Genomic DNA, 21,169 nt, shown 5'->3' on the forward strand with positions numbered 1-21,169 from the left:
TCCTATCATGAGTTAATATGTTGGTAGCAATGTGTTTATTCAGTGCAGGATTTGACACACAAAGAAAATTTCAGTTCTGATTGAGCTGGAAAGAGCAACAATGCTACAATTCAATTTACTGTCACTGTGAATACAACCCCATTTTCTAAAGAGTTGGGATGTTGTGAAAAATGTAAGCAGAAATAGAATGTGATCGTTTTTCTAATATTACTCCATATTGAATTCAATATAGCACAAAGACATTTTAATGTCGAAACTGATTTTTTTATATGCTCAATGCCAGCAACACATTTGAAAACAGTTGTGAGAGGGTGATGTTTATGACTTTGTTGCATCACCTCTTCTTTCTCAACACTCTGTAAGCATTTGGGAATTGAGGAGAAGACTTTCTGTATTTTGTTTTGATTCACCATTCTTGCTCTTGTTGGATTTCAGCTGTTCAGCAGTTCAGGGTCTCTTTAGTCGTATTTCATGCTTCATAATGCCCAAAAACATTTTGGATGGGGGACAAGTCGGGACTCCAGGCAGACCAGTTTTACTCTTGGTCTAATTGACTATGGATCCAGCCTGTAACACATACTCCTCTCTTAGCATCTTTACCCATGATTTCCTAACAGAAAGTCAAATTGTTTACCTGTGAGACCTCAGGACATCATTATCGTTTGTTTATGAATAGACTTTCAACTTTAATTTGTGAATACAGCGTCCATAGACAACGTTTTGGGAGTGTTCCTATGTCCTTGTAGTGTTGTCCATTACACAATAGTGTCTGTTTTGAATGCTGTGCTGTCTGAAGGCTCGTAGATCACATCCGTCAAATATTGCTTTTCTTCCTCGTCCATTGTGTTGAGAGATTTATTCAAATCCTTTGAATCATTTAATGATATGTTGTATTGTAGATGAGGAATTCTCCAGGTGCTTTGCAATTTTACAATGAAAAATATATTTTTTGTAATATTTTTCAAGCGCAGTCTTTCACATAGAGGTGAACACTTCCCATCTTCTCTTCAGAAAGCTTCTTTAGGATGCTCTTTTCATACCCATCATGTTACCAACCTGTTGCCAGTTAACCTCATTAACTGTGAGATGTTCCTTTTCTTTGAGCATTTCCCAACTTTCCCAGTCTTTCTTTGCCACTGTCTTAAGTATTTGTAAAGTGTTTCTGGCATAAAATTCTAAATTAGCATATAGTATCCAAAAGCAATGACATTTTGCATTTTCAGCACTTTGACATTTTGTCTTTGTGCTATTTTCAAATAAATATGTCCAAACTTTATAAGAAATTGTTGTTGTAAAAGAACACTCATTTCCTTTGCTTCCTGAATGATTGTGTCCTGGTGTCAAGAGGTTGAAATAATATATGTAGTTAATGATTTGGGGTCTTGTACATAAATGTTCTGAAATGTTGAAAATCCCTGGTTATGCAGAAATTTTTATGGGAAATCCCAGGATATAATTTACTGGCATTTAACCCTGTCCCACAGCAGCTCCACCCAAACTTCCCCCCTATTTCCAAACTGGTGACGAGCTGTAAACCTGAAACACAAACATTACGCTTGAAAAATATCCCTTCAAAGACCTGCGGACACTGAGTCAGTATATAAAGTTAGACATTTATCACATGTTGCCTGGTTTGAGACTCAGAGAACATACTGTACTCTCACTGAACAAACCATGCAGAGACTCATATGTTAGTGCCTCTGGGCGTCTGCCTGTTGTGGATTGTCTGCATGTGGTAAAATGTTCATTTGCAGTCAGACAAGAGAAACATGCTCAGAAACAGAAGGTACTTTCTCTCATACTTCACAAACAATAAACACAGCCGATAAAGAAAACATCATGTCTGACCACTGACCAACAGAGCCATGACTACTGCACAGGTGGTTAGCATGAAAAGGGAACAAATACATAAAGATATGAAGGAATCAAGTATGATACATTCAAGCTACTGTGAAGTTACCAAATGTGTTTTAATAGATTGTGACTGCTGACTGTGAAAGGGACAATGCGTCCGAGTGTGTGAGGTAGGGATTCACTGGTGGATTCCAACTGAATGTTGTTTTTTCTCATACAGTAATATGACAGTTTTCCAAAATTAAAATTTAATATATAGAATCATAACCCTGTATTGTGATACACGGTGAATTGGAAATATGAAAATTGCCTTTTTACCTGCTCATCATACAGTCACTGATATTCAGTTTAAATTATTTTGTGTTAATTCTCCCTTCATAAATCATTAGAAAGTGTGTGGGTTAAAGTCAAAACCAATCAGTATTTAGTGCCAGCCCTAAGTGGTGAAACTGATTAGTTTAAGGTCAATCAGTCCGCTGAACTATCACGCCACATGTTCACTGCTACTTTATTTGTCTCTGCGTGGTCTTAGAGAAAAACGTATGAGTTATGTTAGAATCTGTGGAATCTAGATAATTGCATAACTCGGGCCGCTGTCGTTGATACAACCACTTGAAGAATGGCATTGTGGATAAGCTCACTTTGCTTTCCATTAAGCTGTATCCAAAACAAGAATGTCTCAGTGGCTCAACTTGTTCCTGGACGGCTATAATGTCAGGGTCAAGATTTTGGGAAAGGAGTGGTTGGGTTTTTTTCTTCTTCCCCCAACTGACAAACCACACACAGATGTTTTACTCAGAGTTTCCTACTGAAGATAAAGACAGAGAGAGAAAAAGACTGTGTGCATGAATATTCTCTTTCACTTAATGCCATAAAGTTACAGGTTATCCATGTGCTAAATGTAAGAGTGAATAATTTACCCTAACATCAAAGTTAGCGGTGGATAAAAGTGATATCCCCATTCCAAACCCGTCCATGTGTGAAAATAGATCCAGTTAGACTGTTCTGAGCAATCCCTTTAGATCTCAGTATACCTAGCCAAAAAAAAAACTACCTTTAGGCACCTTTTATCCATTCACACTCTTACTTCTTATCAGGGTCATGGATGGCTGCGCTCATGTATTGGCTTAAGGCAAGTAAAAACCCAGGGCACATCACTGCTTTCTTACAATGCTAACAAACACAGACAGACAATCACACAGCTACACCCAACAGCAGTTTAGTGACCTGCGAGGAACGGTTCCAAGAAACAAGAATGAGAGAAAAAAAATTGGTTCTCAACATTTTTGCTGTGGCGCAGCAATTCTCAAGCATTGATCCACCAAGCTGTCACCTCTGCTTACTGAGAAGACGAGCCAAGAGGAGAAGAGTGATCATCTATTTGGACTTGAGTGTCTCCCAATTATTGATATGCATAAAAGCATAATAACACAAACAGCAGACATGAAGACACAACCCACAACAAACTGTTTCTGTGATGCAACTCTAAGGAGAAGTCTTTTGTTGGGTCCAATCGCTTGAACGCTAATACTCCATAGTGTTGAAAAACGTGCAGATTCTCAACAGTCATCTGATGAAGGGAAGTTGATAAGTGCTGTGCTCATGATGGATTAACATGGGGTCTGTAATAAAGCAATGAGTAAGTTTTTTTTACCAGCTTTTTGTAAGATAACATTATAAATTGGCGCTATACAAATAAAGGTTGAATGATTGATTGATTGATTGAAGTTTGTCGGTGCTTTAATCTTTCAAAATAGTTTTTTTTGGAGCCAAGCGATAACCTTATATGTTGAAAAGTGAGGCCAATGCAGATGTATTCCTATTACAGCCCATATGAAAATATCAGCTTTTACAGCAGAGATTAACATGTTTACAGCCTCATACAAAAGAAAAAAAAAATTGGTCTCTATAGCTCATTTCTTTATTGAAAAATCTGGAGGCTATAGGTCTTCTGTTTTGTGTATATTGATGCAACAATATGTAACCTTTCTACCGTAAAATAGTAGTTTCAAAGTTGATCTAGTATAATAACTTTGAACAGGGAGAATGGCTTCTATCACAAGAAGTGCATACGGCTTGACTGCAGTTCACATGCCAGCATACAGCTTAAATGAAACCAGTTGGCCTGTATCTGTACTGTTTGAAATGCTAGCTGGATAATAAGCTACATGGGCTTTTTTTTTTTATCAACCAAGATATTCATTTGCCCTCTTTAGCTCCATCTCATTGACTGCTTTTTTCAGCTGTTTCAATCTGTTCATGGCACACCTGCTCTAACAACTGAGCTAAACCAGTGCCTCTCTTTGCCTGCTCCTTAATTTTCCCAAAGTTAGTGCCATGACTGGGCCTTAAAAGACCTCTTCAGACACCAATGGGTGACTGACTGACTGACTATGATGTCATCAGATAAATCCGGTTGGGATCTTTAAAAAAAAGGTTTTCATAAACCTGGACATAATAACAATATAGTATCGCAAAAGAAAAATGCAAAGGATCAAACAAACTTGAATATAATAACTGTTTTCTATAGTGTTGTGGAATGCCGTGTTGGAAACCAATGTAAATATTTTTAAAAGCATCTTGAAGTTTCCATGTTCTTTTTCCCCCCCTACAATTTTCTGCAAAAATAATTTTTCAGTTTGGAGCAGTAGTCTGGAATTACTGTGGCAAGTCTCAACAAACTGGGGTGCATGCCTGAAAGTTTGTGAATAAATTTTTGACTTTGGTTTTTCAGAAAATATTTACTTTGCCCAACTATTCAAAACATGCCTGGCTTGAGTGAGACAGACACAGGCGGAGAAATGAGAAAGTCATGAGTAAATTATATCTATACAGATGAAAGAGGAGCGACAATTTGTTCAGAATTATAGCTTTCCTTTTTTTTTCTAGATGTGTTTGCATAACCATCAAGCATTTCTCCTATTTGTGTGCACAAAAAGAAAAAAATAATCACTAAATGAAAATCCAGAACCTCATGTTTTGTCTCTTCTATTAATTAAGGTAAGCAGTTTTTGCAAAATCATTTCTGTATGTTTCATGGGAATAGTGTCTTCTAGCTGTGACACAATCATTGAGCTTACGTGTTATTTTTGAAAATATCAGAAATTCCATGTATTTTTCCATAAAAAAAGAAGAAAATGCTTTGACAAGTCATACAGTATATTCACCTAACTAGCTGAGTGAGCTGTCTGAATTCATTGAAGATGTTTGAGATGGACAACACAATGACCTTGTATTCATTTACAAATGACACAAAACACCCCACAACAGTCTGCACATAAACCAGGAAGAGGTGGAACGTGTCTCCAGCTTTAAGTTCCTGGGAGTGCACATCTCAGGGGACCTGAGCTGGAGCCTCAACACAGCACACCTGATAAAGATGGCACAGCAACGCCTCTTTTTCCTGAGGACCCTGAGGCGCAACAGACTTCCTCGCGATCTGCTGAAGAACTTTTACTGCTGCACAATCGAGAGCATCCTGACGTACGGCTGTACTGTATGGTACTCGAGCTGCACTGCAGCAGAAAAGAAGAATCTTCAGCGGATCGTCAAAACAGCTCAGTGGATTGTTGGCTCCCCTCTCCCATCCCTCAGAGACACCCACTCGCGCCGTCTCCACAAGCGAGCCTCAAACATCCGGAGAGACACATCTCACTCCGGACACTGTATGTTCACCACCCTTCCCTCAGGCAGACTCAGGACCATCCGCACACGGTCAAACAGACTAAAAAACAGCTTCTATCCCAGAGCTGTGGACAAACTCCTCAACCCATAAACACCCCCCCCCCCCCCAACAAGACGGGAATACAATGTGCAATAATTACCTTACTGCTGCTAGCTGTTCAATATTACTTGTGCAATAACTTTGTAATTCACTGCTTTATAATTGTCTATTTATTTACTCAGTCACTGCATTTTAACGTTAACTGTCTATTTATTTATTTATTCATTCATCCAGTCACTGCACAATAATAACTGTATATACTCTGTCACTGCACTATAACTTCACTTATTTGCACTATATCTCTATATTTATATTTGTTTAATTAATCAGTCACTGTAAAATAATAACTGTATATATTCTTTCAGTCACCACAACTGTCTATTTATTTATTATTATTATCATCCATTCACTGAACAGCAATTGCTCTGGCCATTTTTTGCATACTTCTCTCTCATATCACCACAAATATATTTTTGTTGTTGTTGTTTTTGGAAACGCTGCTGTTTGGAAACGCTGCTGTTTAGCAATCATAAAATAATCAGGGAAGTATGTCTACATGAAAAACATTGCTGGTGATGATTTAATGATTTGAATGTAATCATAACGGCAACCCGTGATTGACTATCAGGTCATACTGTGTCTCTCTGGTAGGCTTAAAATAAAAAAAGGTTTTTAGCAAAATGTATACACAGAAAAGTTATGATACAAGGGATTCATTTATGAAAAATACTTTCCTCTTCAGGCTCTCTCTGCAGACTAGTCTGGTTTGTTTCTTGTGTTTATTGTTTAAGTGCCAGACTGATAAAATGTGCACTGTACACAAGGGAACCAAAAGAACCAATTCTAAATTGAACTGCACCAAACATGTTACAAATGTCAAATTAAAAGCCCCTCCTCTTATCTATAATGCCCTTCGGAGCCTGACAGTCTGTTTTGCCTTTATCCCCTCTTTGGACTTTCAAATCTCCATTTCTCTCTGAGCTTTGAGGGTGTGTGCTCTGACAGAATGTCAGGCAATTAAACAGTCATGGCTCATTGAGCCGGAGGTGGGCCTGCTCCTCCAAGCTGCACAAGAATTGAACGCAGGCCCTCCCCGCCATTCTTTGACTCACAAATTTAGCGCTTAATCCAAACAAGAAGTTTTTATCAAAGGACACTTAAAACTATTTTCAACTTTCACAAGGCTGAGCAGTGTCACTGTCACAGGTAATTATCCTGTACCAGATTGTAAACAGGGACAGTGTGTGGGACGACAAAGACGCTCTCTCAGAGGGAACCTAGTCATGTGTCTGCCGCAGGATGTACACATACAGTAAGTGTTGCCGCATTAATGACGGCACGAGGCAGCTGAAAGACAAGACTAACACCTCTACACTTAGCCCTGGGGTACAGCAGGAAGGCAGGTAAAAGGAAATAACTAACTGGCAGCAGCTTCAATTAGGACATGCACTGACAGAGAGCTTCCAGTAAAAAGCAACTATTCTTCATAATATTCTTTTTTCCAAGGCCTCCAAAGAGATACATGAAAAGAGGTTCAAGAACAGACGCAAAACTTTCAGCTATGAGTTGCCAGCTGAGACCTCCATCTTCAATGATACTGGAAAAAAATATGAAGGCAAAAAGCAAGAACTGAGCTCATAAATATCAACGGCTTCCACTGATCACCTGTCTCCCATTTGCTTTAAAGACTCTTGGACATAAAAAAAGATGGTGGGCAGATATACGTATGTGTGATGTCCTCTGAGATTATATTTGTATACTAAACAATGCAAACATGCACTCGTTCAAGTTAAGGAAATATTTGCATCTTGTCAACAGCTGAAACATCCTCTAGACCAGTTATTCCCAAAGTGGGGCCTGTAGGTGATGCAGCAAAGCTAAATAAAAACATTGCACACAGTTTTGCACTGCCAGCAAAGCATTGCAAATTTTACAAGATAAACTGAACGCTGACAATGAATCTACACTCGAAGTCCATCCATCCATTATCTATACCGCTGGGGCTGGAGCTGATCCCAGCTGCCATTGGGCGAGAGGCAGGATACACCCTAGACTGTTCACCAGTCAATCACATGGCTGACATACAGAGACAGACCACCAGCCACACTCACATTCACAAAAAATGATAAACTACTGAAGACCATATCCTGCTGCAGGCTTCATGTGGTCATAGGTATGATAGACAGCCTCCCTCATTCAATGATGATGCACATTGTGTTGTTTTTAGGCTGCAGGGTGGTGCAGTGATTAGTGCTGTTGGCTCACAGTGAGAAGGTACACTTATGCACAATTAAATTCAAGCAATAATTTAGACAACTTTCACTTGTATTGGAGTAATATTTGATCAGCAGTATCTGTGATTTGACTTAAATAATGAAGTTGTGTACTTTGTCAACCACTGTTAATGATTTCATCCATTCATCTAGCTCACTGAGGCCTGTCTTCCCATGGAAACAGAAGCTGCACTGCTTTAGTTTGGAAAGATCTACAGTGTAAGATGTTTATTTTTTCAGCTTGTGTAAATGTATAATGGTATATCATGGCAATAACAAATCCCTTTATATTAACAATGGATCTTAGGACAGCTTGGATGTGAAAGGGTTCTTTTGTAGTGAAGAGCCCATGGACAATAACCACCTGATTCTGCACTTCCCCTCAGCTCTGCTGAGCTTTAAAGCATGTTTCAGCTCATTGTTTTGGTGTAAAGGCCTGCAACTTTGCTGTTTGGGTTCACTTTGGGTTTTGCAGACGCAGCAGGCAGCTGTTTTAAGAGAAAAAAAGAGCTCTAATAAACCCAGTAGACCCTTTTTGCTTGGCAATAAACAGCAGGCAGACAGAGTTAACGACTAGGTGGTGAGCATAGTGGAGCATTTAGTCGCTTAGGAATCAGATATTAACCTGTGGAATTAGTGGAGGCCAAAAACAGGACAAAAAGTTGTATAAAACATGAATCCAAATGAATGCTGATGTTGCTTTGTATCTGCTACATCTACAATAGGGAAACTTTTTGCAAACATTTTTGTGATATTACTTAAAATGTCATGATTGATTTAAAGATTGGAAAAAAAAGTTATACAAAAATTAACTTCATGCAGATTTGATGAATTTGGCTCTTATTCAATATAGCTGAAGGGCCTTTGTCCACTAAAAACTTTTTATTATTGAAGGAAATATTACCTGGACACAGGCCTTAATATGCATGTTGGGAATTGTTTCTTTAAAATGTCTCTTTTTCAAAAAGCTGTCAATCATTAATAACATTTCTGAAATTCAATGTAGTTTCAATCACCTGATTGCAACTGAAAAGTCTGACTGAGCCAAAAGACAAACCAAGCACAGTGTTTCCCACACATAGACTACATGGGCGGGTCGTCCAGGTATATTTGCCAACCATATTTAGCATTTTTCTTATTTTTCATTGCCATAAGAACAATGAACTAGTGGACTAACTAGCAGACTCACTTTGCACCTGTCTGTTTAATCTGCAGGTAGAAGGATATATAGATGTCTGCTGCTCAACAATACATTGATTTCGGTGCAACGTCTCGTGTTAAATATGAACCTCCTAATGTCGTTGATTTAATCATTTGATGCCGCTGGTTTCTCTCTGCACGAGGCTCACCTGTTGTCATCATGGAATTTAAAGTGAAACTTTTTAAAACAGGAGTTTAGTTGTTTGGGTGACTTTCTAAAATGTTCTTCTCATGATTATACTAAAAGGAGCACACTGACAGAGTGGGGGTGGGACATGTCACTGTGTTCATTATGGATTGGTGCAGTTGAGGTTGTGTGTGGATACGAGAACTGCAGGTAAGTAAGATGAGCGCATTACAGTTGTTTGTAAAGTTAGAGATTAAAGTACAATTAATTTAATTTCTAACCAAACCTCATATAAATATCTTCATATATTAGTGTATTATTGAACTTTGATCATAACCCCACTCCCTGGTCATCGCCCACAGGTAAACGTCACTCTGTGGGAAACACCTTTTTTTCTCAATATGAACAGAACAACCCTAATTATGACACATTACATGAAATGTCATGATGACGTGACTTCCAGGACACTAGAATCACCATGGCTTCCTCCTCCACATACACAGACATCGCTAATAGTTTTTCTGCCTGGAGAAAGCCTCTTTACAAAGCTCTGGAGGTTTATTTTTAGAAAACTATAATCCACCTTCCCTTGTACATAAAGTTTACATCTTTATTTTTGCAGTTTAAATTTAAAAAAAAAATGTGCTTGGGAACACTGGTGTAGTTATTGTTTGTCAAAAATAAGCTCCTGTCACTGAGGGCTATCTTGTGAGATTCTCCCAGCAGGCTAATTGCCCAGTTATTCATGAGCAGTCTGGAGCCCCCACTTCACTCTACCATTAGAGCAGATGCTGGCTGTATCCCCCCCCCCCCCATCTCTTCACAGCTCTCCCCTTTGCCAGCTCTGATGGAGGAATGTCACCTGCTGATTGGTCGCCCATGTCGAGTAGTTGACTTTGTTAGTTATGAGGCAATGAGGGGTCTTAAAGTGTGCAGAAGAGATAAAAATTCATGTTTGATCTCTTCAACAAATACCTTTAAAATAGGGTGTTTAACAGCTGATATTTGAATGCCATAACACACCACAGAGGCTATCATCCAAGTCTGAGAAGTTTCTGTATTCAAACATCTAAAAAGCCTCAGCAACAACAAACTGTTATTTCAATTTCAATAAGACTAGATGACACTGAGTCCCAGGTGACATGAAAATGACACCATGACTGACACTTGGCGCACCAAGTGCTGCATACCTCTGGGATTTACAGGTCACACAGCCTGCTTACTGTAAATCTTTAATGCTTGGAGCGCATTCCTATGCACCCGCAGCCACAGAGTAATAACAAAAAAAACATGATGTGCTTCCAGTCACAATGCATAACACAGTTTAAGACAACACTTCTAGGAAAATAGAAATTAAATTAGTATGAAATGTTTGAACCTTACACTGTGCTGCATCGCATTCCAAACAATCCTCTGGTTTGCAGCATAAAGGCAGGGAGACAGAAAGGCTTAATTATTCAGTGTAGGTGGAAGAAATGGGCGATGAGCACACACAAACTAAAAAGGCAGCGGCTGTATAGAAGACATCAGAAACTGACTGCATAAACATAATTAGTATAGACTGAAGCAAACATATCACTTATTGTTGTGGGATTCCAAGAGCCCACTGCCTAGAAAAGGATGCTTTTTAAATTATGTATTCATTAACTAAATGATTTTTTAATAACTTCACAAAAGGACACAGATGTTTTGTTGAGTATAATTAAAACACAGTGGTTAGACTAACTTTCAACTTAACTGGTTTGGTGCTTGTCAAGCATCATTATGGCCAACAAAATGTATGGTTTTGGACAAAGAATAGCTCCTAAGAACAATTTGAAAAGATCCACTTTGAAAATGGGCAAGAGAGGAGGAAGGAAGGGCAGTGTGGCTGCAAAGGTAATCCGTGATGAGAACTGTCTCTCAGCCGAATTGGTCTGTCAGCCACGTGTTAACCTTTACCCTGATGCAGCATTTTCGGCTTCAAGGTTGTTTGAAATGAAAATCCATGTATCAGGATCCAGTCCAACAAACATGCGGCTAATCTGATAGAAAATAAAGAGGGTTCTTTACAGCAAACATTTGATACGGCCAACGTCACAAAATCTATCCATCAATTCTTCCAGTGCTTCTGTTTCTGTTTGCCAGGTACACAGAGAGGAGAAGGGCACTAAGCACAGAGCAGCACACCTTCCCTCTGCCCTCTCGGGGTAAAGCCGTTGATTCGTTAACAAACACAAATCGATAGAGTGGGCCCTGATTTGAGGGCGAGCACAAAGAATTAATTTCCGGCTCCGGGGGCTTACCATGGCAAACCACCAGCTTTAATCAACAGTGTCAAGTCCCAAAGACAAACGATGTTTACAGGGTTTACTGTCTCGCCCTGAATAACAGCAGCTTTGGCTCGGCCTCCTTACCAGTCTGTCCAGGCTTGTGCCAGCTGCAGTGGTCGGCCGCTCCTCGGGGCTGTACGGCTTGAAGCGAGCGTTGAACACATCCGAAACACCGCGGGCAGACCTAGTCATTCCTGCGGGCTTCGGCTGACCACAGCCTTGAAAGACCTGCAATTACACAAAAACATGGGCACCCAATTGTCAGGGGTTTAAATGACATTGGATGCAGAAAATAAGGGGAAAATGCTGTTGTTGTAAAGTTACTGTGAAGAGTTTCCCCCCACAGCAGCAGCGTGACGGTGCTTTTCATCACGTTGAGGTGACCACGTTGAGAGGTGATTCAGCTGCTGTGACCAATGCTATTTACGATGACAGAGTTAAGTTTTTACAGGCTTTAGGGAGGAGACCACATAAACTTAAACCATAAACAAAACTGCATCTGCTGCATGGGAAAGCCAACAGAGCATTCCCCTTCGGATTGAGAACTGGCATCCAAATCTGTGTAGGCAGAAAGACATTCTTCACAACCACCTACATTTTTTTTCCCTTTCTGCCTACAATTTTGTGGTCAAAGAAAAATGCAGTAAAACACAGGAAACACATTAACTACTGTTAGTTGAACTAAGATTAACTGACCAAATTGAAACCTATAATTCAATACATGGCCTAAACTTGGACATAATTAGAATGTGTTGAACTACACACACCTTGGACAGCCTTGGATACAGCTCAGTAGGACTCAGCTCCACTCTCAGCTTCTCTTCAGCAGAACAAAAGTTGCACTTCAACAACCTGTCTTAGGTGTAACTTTTTCTATACTATGGGCTGTAAAAATAATTGACATACCCTGTAGGAGACCTGGGCACTGTTATCTTGCATATTCATGATGGCCTCTGAAATCTTGACATCAATAGGCTCCATGACAGATTCAATGTTGAAAGGTCCCTCCAGTCTCTGTGCCACCAGCAGCATGGCATCTGTCACAACAGTGGTAAAAAAAAAGAAAAAAAAGGTAGGGTGTGGAGAGAGGACAGCAAACAGACAGGTAATTAATATTTTGAACGGTATCATAGCGGAACACTTCATGTATAGATTTTTAATGTACATGGGACATTTTTGCATTTAAAAACTGACCATTTATTTGTTCATACTGTACATTATTTACATAAGATGTATCATGTGGCTCTATGGACAAGACCAGTTTATTTGTAAAGCACCATTCATACTTTGAAAGTGCTGTACAGAGTTAAAATCAGCATTAAGAACAGTCACACTGATAAATGACATTGAGCAAAAATGAGACATGTACATGTTCAAAATACTTAAATAAATATGGCATTAGTAAAAAAAATAAGCACAGTGATTGAATTAAAATAACTCAGTGATTAAATTAATACTTAAATAAGTTAAAAGAAGGCATTCTAATCCAAATATAAAAAATGATAAGACCACTCAACAAGTGAATATGTAGCTGATAGATAGAAGAAGTGATTGCACTTACAGTATGGGAAGGCAGCAGAAAACACAAATGTTTTTAGATATATTTTATATATTATATATAAGAGCTGACAGATTTACGAGGCTTAAGATCTCTGGTAACTTGTTCCACAGTTGAGGAGCGTAGAAGCTAAACGTTGCCTCACCCTGCTTGGTTCTGATTCTGGGAACAGTGTGTAAAGCTTTCCCGGAGGACCTGAGGGGTCTGGATGCTTCATAACAGACAAACTAATCTGATAGGTACTTAAGCCCAAGGACATTGAGTGCTTTATAAAGCAGGAGTAAGATTTTTAAAAATCAATCCTTTCACTCACAGGAAGCCAGTGTAAAGATCTGAGGACTGGTGTACAGGGTTTCTACTTCAAATGCCCAGGGACAAATCCCTGTCAGATCTAATGTGGCCACGTCCAACATGTCTGTACTGGATTCATGTTGGAGAAAATGTTGATACAGCACAGTATTTCTGTGTCTTGCTTTGTGATATTCTGTATTGGTACACTGATGTTATGTATCAATCTTTTGTTTAACATTTAAAGGAAGAATGTGCGACTTTTTGATCCAGTAGATGTCACAATTGAGCACCAGCAATAAACTAAAACAAACTGTTGTTTGGAGACACCTCTACCATTCAGAAGCCTCCGCTCTCCTCCAGCATCACACCTCCAACCTGTCTCCACCTGAGGTCGCACAGAGGAGTTATGAATTAGAACGCACCACAATTAGTCACAAATAAGTGCAAGCGGCGGACAAAAGTGCCTGTGTCCTGCATTGTTGTGTTAGCATGCTAATGTTAGCACACTTTGGTTAACTCATAGCTTCTTAGTGCACATACAGAATGACCGAGATCTAAAGACACTAACGTGACATCCAAATGCTATGCTATGTTATTCTTATTTTCTCCAGTCTGAAACTGGTTTATACGCGAGGCCGCCCGTCCATGGAAACATGATGTAAACACGGCTCTGAAAACAGTAAAGTCAACGGGACTCGAGCTTCTCACTCATTGAGTCATGACTCAGAGACATTTACACAGGATATTCTCGATTTCTCTTTTTATGTGTAAAATGTTTCACATTCTTCCTTTGAATGAGCACAGACATATTTCAAATACAATATGTCGCATGTCAGGCTGTCAGCTTGCATAGAAAAAAGAGGGAAAGGAACAAACAAAAAAGAGCAGGATGATTCCATTGAAACCCAAAGACATGCCTTTCTTTGCTTTAAATCACTGTTAATGGAGTACTTCTATGTGTAACGTTTAAAGAAAATACCATTGGCATTTCATTACTGCTTTCTATAATATAAAGTATTTTTCAATGAATAACTGATGACATAAAAGTAATGATTAGCTTTCAATGCATGGTTTCACTAAAGGTCACATTTTTAAACAACAAGCGGTTGTGTCTTGTCTTCTGATTACCAAGCAGTATTGTGAACAACCTCCGCCTCCTCATCACAGTCCATTGACACGCACTCATAATGCCTGAATGCTTCTCGGGGCAAATTCAATTTTTATGTAGATCAACTCAATCACGTCGACTAAATGTTGTTATGCTGCATGAAAAATAATGCTGATCATGAGTCATTGATTTAATAGAACTTTAGAAAGCCAAGCACTTATTTTTATATCGGCTGCCGGCGATGAATACTATAAGGTCACTGACTCATTAATATCAATGTGAGGACACAACGCAGAAGGCCTTCTATATATTAACATGAGACATTTAGAGTCATCATCTTCAAAGAGTTCATGTTTTGTCTTCACTTTTAATGAACATCGCTTACACGTTTTTAGATAGATGTTGCATGTAAAAGATAGATCATAACTGTGAGGAATCAGATGACATCTCAGCTCGAATCAGTTCAGCTCTACAACTGCTGCTGCCCTTTAAGCTAAATGAGCTAATTGACGCTGCCATGAAACAGAGCTAAAGGGTTTATATACTAATGTGACACAAGCTCTGTAATGGCAGTTCTGTATTTGAATGGGCAGCCTCAGGCTGGTTACCAAACCACTAAGTCATAACTTAGCAAGTCCCAGATCTGGAGACAGATCCGGAGGCAGCACTTAAGTCTGTCCGGAGACGTTTCTCCATCCACAGACCTCCCAGGACAGGACCTCACCAGCAGCCTCTTTTAATGACTCTTCAATTACCTCCTTACCAAATAAGGTCATCCTGTCATTTTCAGACTATAGAAAAAAAATTGCCTGTACATGCATGCATTCCTTAAAATGCAGGAGAGTGTTGTTTTTGAAGGAATATTGAAGAGTTAATTTGCAAAAGCAGATATCTCTGTTTAAAAAAATGTCACTTTTTTTATTTGTCGTTTATTTCAGGTATATCACTCAGACTGAAGTTGTGTGGCTTTGACAGATTTTTGATCACATAACAGCTCTATTTAAAGTGCTGATGAAAACACTCAGAATGCGGTCTTTCAGGATGTTTTTTTTCTGTTTTTGCAAATGAACTATTATTTTAAGTTCTCATAAATCTGTTCATATGCTAATGTTTTATTTCAAATTGTAAATGACTTGCTTTTTGTCACTTACATGCCAGTGTCAGATATAACATTGACTAAAAAGGTCTTGTAGGTGGTCTTCAGAGTATTTTGGAATGATAGGGTGCAGCATGAGCATGACACAATTTAGTGTAATTGGCTTCTGTAAATGCTTATCAATGTCTGAGGCAATTCTCCCAAACATTATTATTTTTTATTTTTTTTGTTGGAAACGCAGACTCATAAGAGCTTTACTGTTTTTATTTTGGCTTCTTTTTCCAACACCCAACCTATCTAAAAAAAATAAAAAATAGGAATTGATTCCCTGGCTGTGAGGGCAAAGATAAAAAAAAATAAACTAAAAAGACTCTCCACCTCCTTGACAGTGAGGTCTGTCCAGCTCTTCATAGTTCTGGGATCTGAGATCACTAATGGAGAGGAAAGAGCTGCGATACATTAGCTCTGCTCTGGCTCCATTTCCTTTCCAATTATGACGGGGTCTGAGCCTTTGAAGAGCTCTTCTGTTTGTTTACACTGTGGATTACAAATAGCCTGTGATGCTTGCTGAGATTTCTAATATACACGCCAAGCGATTTCCTACAGTAGCACTTCAATCGCACCTCTGCACTACCATATGTTCCGGGTGTAGATGACACCTGCACCAGCAGAAAAATCAACTAACAAATGTTTTTGTTTTGCTTCTATACTATAAGCATCCATAGCTATACATTGTATATGTATTGTGCTTCTTAATACCTATCTCCAATTGAGACGGATATCTTTTATTTACTTTGAATAAAGCGTTGGTATACGGCTTTTAATCTTATTATGATATAAATGTATTTAACAGCCTCAGGTGTGTCTGCTTACCTAATAACAAACACACACACATACAAATCTAAATGTGTTAGCTTAAAAGCTGTCAAATGCAAATACTGAATTTAGGTCAAAGGAAGCCAACTGAAAACAACTCTCATTTGAAAATAAGAGCCTAGAAGAGTGCCTCGAGCATCACAGACGATGGCAATCTTTACTGACAAAAGTGACTTATTTGCAACTTATCAGATGGGCTCCACAAACAGAGGCAGCAGGCAACCTAGAACATAACCGAGGGAGAGCAGACAGAGACGAGAAGGAGGAAAACAAAAAGAACCAGTTGGTGCTGATTGGGTTGGAATCAGGCACAGGGTACAGCTTCTTCCTCGAGGAGGAGTGGCGCCTGAACCCCATGTAGAAAAACTACATTGAGAATGAATGAATCTGGCACAGCTGCCACTCTGAGCCAAATTCTCCTTGCATTACTTTTGTGGTGCTCAGATAGGCCACTGGCCAGCCAGAGGAAATCTTTTTATCGCCAAAACACAGCCGTGCAAATACACACGTCCGTTCATATTCTGAACTGATGGGGTTTGAAAACAGATATGAACTGCCTGATCAAAATGATTTGTTTCACATCGGAGGTTAAAGTTTTCACTTTGTGATGTGAAACATGCTTATTTTCGCTATCTGGCTAAACAGCTAAAAAAAAAAAGAAATCAGAGGTGGTAATATTACTCTGGGCTTCTTATCGAGATTGATGTCCACTTAAATTCAGGCTATGTCAGCCAGAGGCAACCTCCAGCAGACAAGGACAAATAAGAGAAGTGAGCAGGCCCATCTACAGCTCTTTGCCTGTGAAGAGCTCCACCGCATGAAAAATGGCCTCGCTGTAATTTGGATTCTGTAAAGCATAGCTCATCTGTGGTTCAGTCAACCAACTAATGGTGCTGTATGGAAAGGTATCAAGGTGGGGGAGAGAAAAAATGCATGTTGCTCCTTGGTCACAAGCTGTAATTTTCAAAAAAGTCCTTGAACACACACACACACACACACACACACACACACACACACACACACACACACACACACACACACACACACACACACACACACACACACACACACACACACACACACACACACACTCGAGAAGCCACATCTCAACAAAAAAGCGAAATGCTATCACTGTTTTACTTTAAAGTATTAATAACAATTAAACAGAGACAGAAATTTCAGACCAACAAAACCTTAAAAGCTGTTATAAAATTCTAATTTATTCTCTTTAAAGAAAAACCTCTTCAAGAAGAAATTCTGCATGGATACCACTACCAAAGCTAAATGTGATGCTCGCCTCCCTCTTGAACCTCCAGTGACTCGTTAAGGGCAGTCAGCGAAAGGACAGCACACAGCAAATCAAAAGTATCCTCTGCAGATAGAAGCTTCACAAAGGGAATATCATGATTATACGAACACAGAACACAAAAAGATACAATACGTAGAGCGTCCGTTCTGGGACACACAGTGATATGGGTATGCAGTTGTGTATCCACAGCAGCTGCCAGGCTGATCACAGCTGAATGTGGAGAACCAGCCTCGTTCTGACAGAGCTCCTCAACTCTGCTGTGGAAATATGCGTACCTTTAACACACTTATGATCTGGAACTAAAAGACCTTTTTTTTCCTTTCGTACATGAAAACAATACGATCTGTGTGAGCCTGAGTTGATAAAATGTTAGGAGTCTGGGAGAGGTTGGGTAAAGGACCTCTCCACTGTTTACTGTGAACTGCTTGTACAAAGTGCTAAATTCATATTTAAATAGATAGTGGATGTTGGCCAACTGACCAATGTGGTCCAGCCTAACAAATCTAAGCTGGAGTGCCATGTACAGGTATTCAAGCGTGTAATTTGACAACTTTATCAGTCAGAAGTCAGAAGACTAGAAAAACACTATACAAGCTCCATTTATCAATATTTAACACCTATAGACAGGAATAGAGCTTAAATCAGCAACCACCTTGTGTCATGATTTGGTTTCTTATTTTCAGAGTTTAGGTTTTCTTGTTGTTTTTAGTTCTTGTCTGATGGTGTTGTTTCCCTTGTGTGTTTTCTAGGTTAGTGTGTCATGTGTTATTTTTGTAACTTCATATCCCAGTGTTTCTTTATGTTCTAGTGTGTTTTGTTTCATTCTTGAGTTCTGTGTGTCTTCAGTGTTTCCTGTATTTATTTTGTAGTTGTCCTCAGTGTTTCTTGTCTTGTGTTCATTCCTTCCTCTGTGTGTTTCCCTCCAGTGTTGATTGCCCTGATTGTCTTCACCTGTGTCGTTAGTCTCACCTGTGTTTGATTACCCCTGTGTCTATTTAGTCTCTGTGTTTCTTCTCTTCTGGGTCAGTTCATTGTATGTTGTATGTTGTATGAATGTCAGTTTTGCTCGTGCGCCTCTGTGGCTCCCTGTTTTTGATCCCTGTGTTTTTTTGTTGAACTTTTGAAGTTAAGTTGTGTTGCCTTTGGCCTATTTGTTTAATTAAATATTTTTGGTTTCTGCACTTGGGTCCACCTCCCTTGTTTTCCAACTGACCGTAACACCTTGAGCAATTTCAAAAGAATACATTTTTGTGTTTTGTTGTTTTTGCCCTTTGTAGTTTGAACAATTATCCTACAGTATGCACAAGCTGTGTTTGTTTGTTTTCTTGCTGAATGTCTAAGTCAGTAGATAAAGAAACTCCTCTGAAATGCATCATCATCTATAGAATGGGTCTAAATTAAGCATGAACAGCAATTGTGTGTGTGTGTGTGTGTGTGCGCGCACCTGCTTTCTGCAAATGTGGTAGATGCTAAACTTTGGCACATTAGCACTGCTGCAGGAATGTCAAAGGCATACTAAAGCTCTCAGCTAAAAAGGTTTATGAGTCTGCTCTGTTTCAACAGTGAACACATCCGTGTCCAACGTGAACATAGAGAGAGGGAGGCAAAAACTGCACAACATCCTGGAGGATGGTTTAGGACATTTTTTTAAGGTTCATCCTCAGAGAGGTGCAAACACGGCTGGTGACGCTCAGTCTTGTTTCAAAATAAAGCATGACACACTCATTATAGCTAATTTTCCATTATTACCATTTTTTCACTGAAGTGTTAACAGCACTTTACACATTGCATGCAAGGCTGCTACTGTGAAAGACGTCTACTGGAGCAGCATTGCTAATGAAACAAAGCAGCACAATCCAATAATGAGACATTCACAAACACATCCTGTCACTAATGGGGATGGGGATGTCATGGCATTTCTGTCTACAGATGCTGACGGGACTGTTGCCACTCTTTTGTAAATAAATGTGTTGAGGAGGTTCTTCCTCCTTGGCAGCAATCTTGATTCAATACTGTGAAACAACGTGTTATAGAGCACATCATGATCTGCTCAGGCTCAACAGCAACAGCATCGGATGCACACACAAAGATAGGCTTTCCTGCTCACAACTAGAACAGAGAAAGTGATTTCCCACTCTTCACAAAATGTCTCTCTTTCTGCAGATTGGTAATTGCTCAGGTGGGAACTGAATCTGTAATAAGATCCACTCGACCACGTCTTCATGTAACTGTGAGTGATTAGGTAAGCCGAGAACTATGGGAAAAAAATGAAAATGAATGTTGTATTTTGGATTCCTTTGCACAAGAAACATTGATTACTCTCTGTGCCTTGATGAAGGAGCTCAATATGTTCTACAATATTTGTGGTATTGGCAGGGAGCAGGAATAACTCCTGTTGTGTGTGGAAGTTATGTACTGTAAATACATTTCATTAGCAGTTTCTTTTCCAACAGCTAGGAGCATATTTATATAAACGGCACACTAACAGTTAATTAAGATTAACATTCACACGGAACATGCATTTTAACACAGGTGATGTTTGAGATGAAGGTAAATGTTCTATATATTTCACAGTGAAAGCTTAAAAGTCTGACAGACTAGATGGTTTTATTTATTGCAATAATTGTTCAAACTACAAAGGGCAAAAACAACAAAACACAAAAATGTATTCTTTTTGAAATTGTTCAAGGTGGTTGCTGATTTTAAGCCCTATTCTTGTCTATAGTTGTTAAATATTGATAAATGGACTTGAGCTTGCATAGCGCTTTTCTAGTCTTCTGACTACTCAAAGCGGTTTTTACACTGCATGTCACACCTACACAAAGTAACTAATCCTATTCATACACATTCAGAAGCTGACGACAAAAGCAGCGGGAGCAACTTGGGGTTAAGTGTCTGGCAAGGACAAATCGGACATGAAGCTGCAGGAGCAGCAGGTGAGGATGCTGGACAAGCAAATCAACAAGGCTCAGAAATCAGTCACTAAATTACGAGTCACAAAAAAGATCAGGTCTCTGCTTTCCAAACTATGACATCATCCATCGCTCTGTAAAGAGGCTCAAGTGTTTACTACACCTTCAGACGGAACATTTTTAAACATTTAGGTCATGCTGTGATCAAAGTAGATTCAAGCCTTATTATTGAAGGAACTAGTTGTAATTCATTGATAATAATTTAAAAGTATCATTGGCTTATTTGTCTTTCAATATTTCTTGAAAATATTTTCATTTGAATTCTTTCTTCAGAGCTGGAGTTTATACTGTATTTGCATGTAGTGGAGTCAAATGCAACTTTGACTTTAATATATATATATATATTTTCATGCTACTTCAATCTTCTGCCTCGCTTCATTTTAGAGTGAAAGTGATCTGAAAGCTGACATTTAGTTACAAGATAAATATCTTCACATGTTAAATAAATTAAGTACTTGTAAAATAAGCT

At 39.1% G+C, this 21,169-nt stretch overlaps 1 protein-coding gene across 2 annotated transcripts in view; it reads right to left on the reverse strand.

Moving 5' to 3' along the window:
• The window catches only part of gpc6b (glypican 6b), an 89,289-nt gene that overhangs the window by 19,321 nt on the left and 48,799 nt on the right, over positions 1–21,169 (reverse strand). The window contains exons 5-7 of one of the 2 annotated variants that reach the window (XM_065962338.1): positions 12,397–12,527; positions 11,575–11,718; positions 10,562–10,591 (exon numbers count right to left, since the gene is read on the reverse strand). In XM_065962338.1, the coding sequence (XP_065818410.1) occupies positions 10,562–10,591; positions 11,575–11,718; positions 12,397–12,527 (305 nt within the window). The remainder of the gene's footprint in view (positions 1–10,561; positions 10,592–11,574; positions 11,719–12,396; positions 12,528–21,169) is intronic. The other variant, XM_065962339.1, reaches the window with a different exon arrangement.

This window comes from Labrus bergylta, chromosome 13 (assembly GCF_963930695.1).
Source record: "Labrus bergylta chromosome 13, fLabBer1.1, whole genome shotgun sequence".
NCBI classification, from domain to species: domain Eukaryota; kingdom Metazoa; phylum Chordata; class Actinopteri; order Labriformes; family Labridae; genus Labrus; species Labrus bergylta.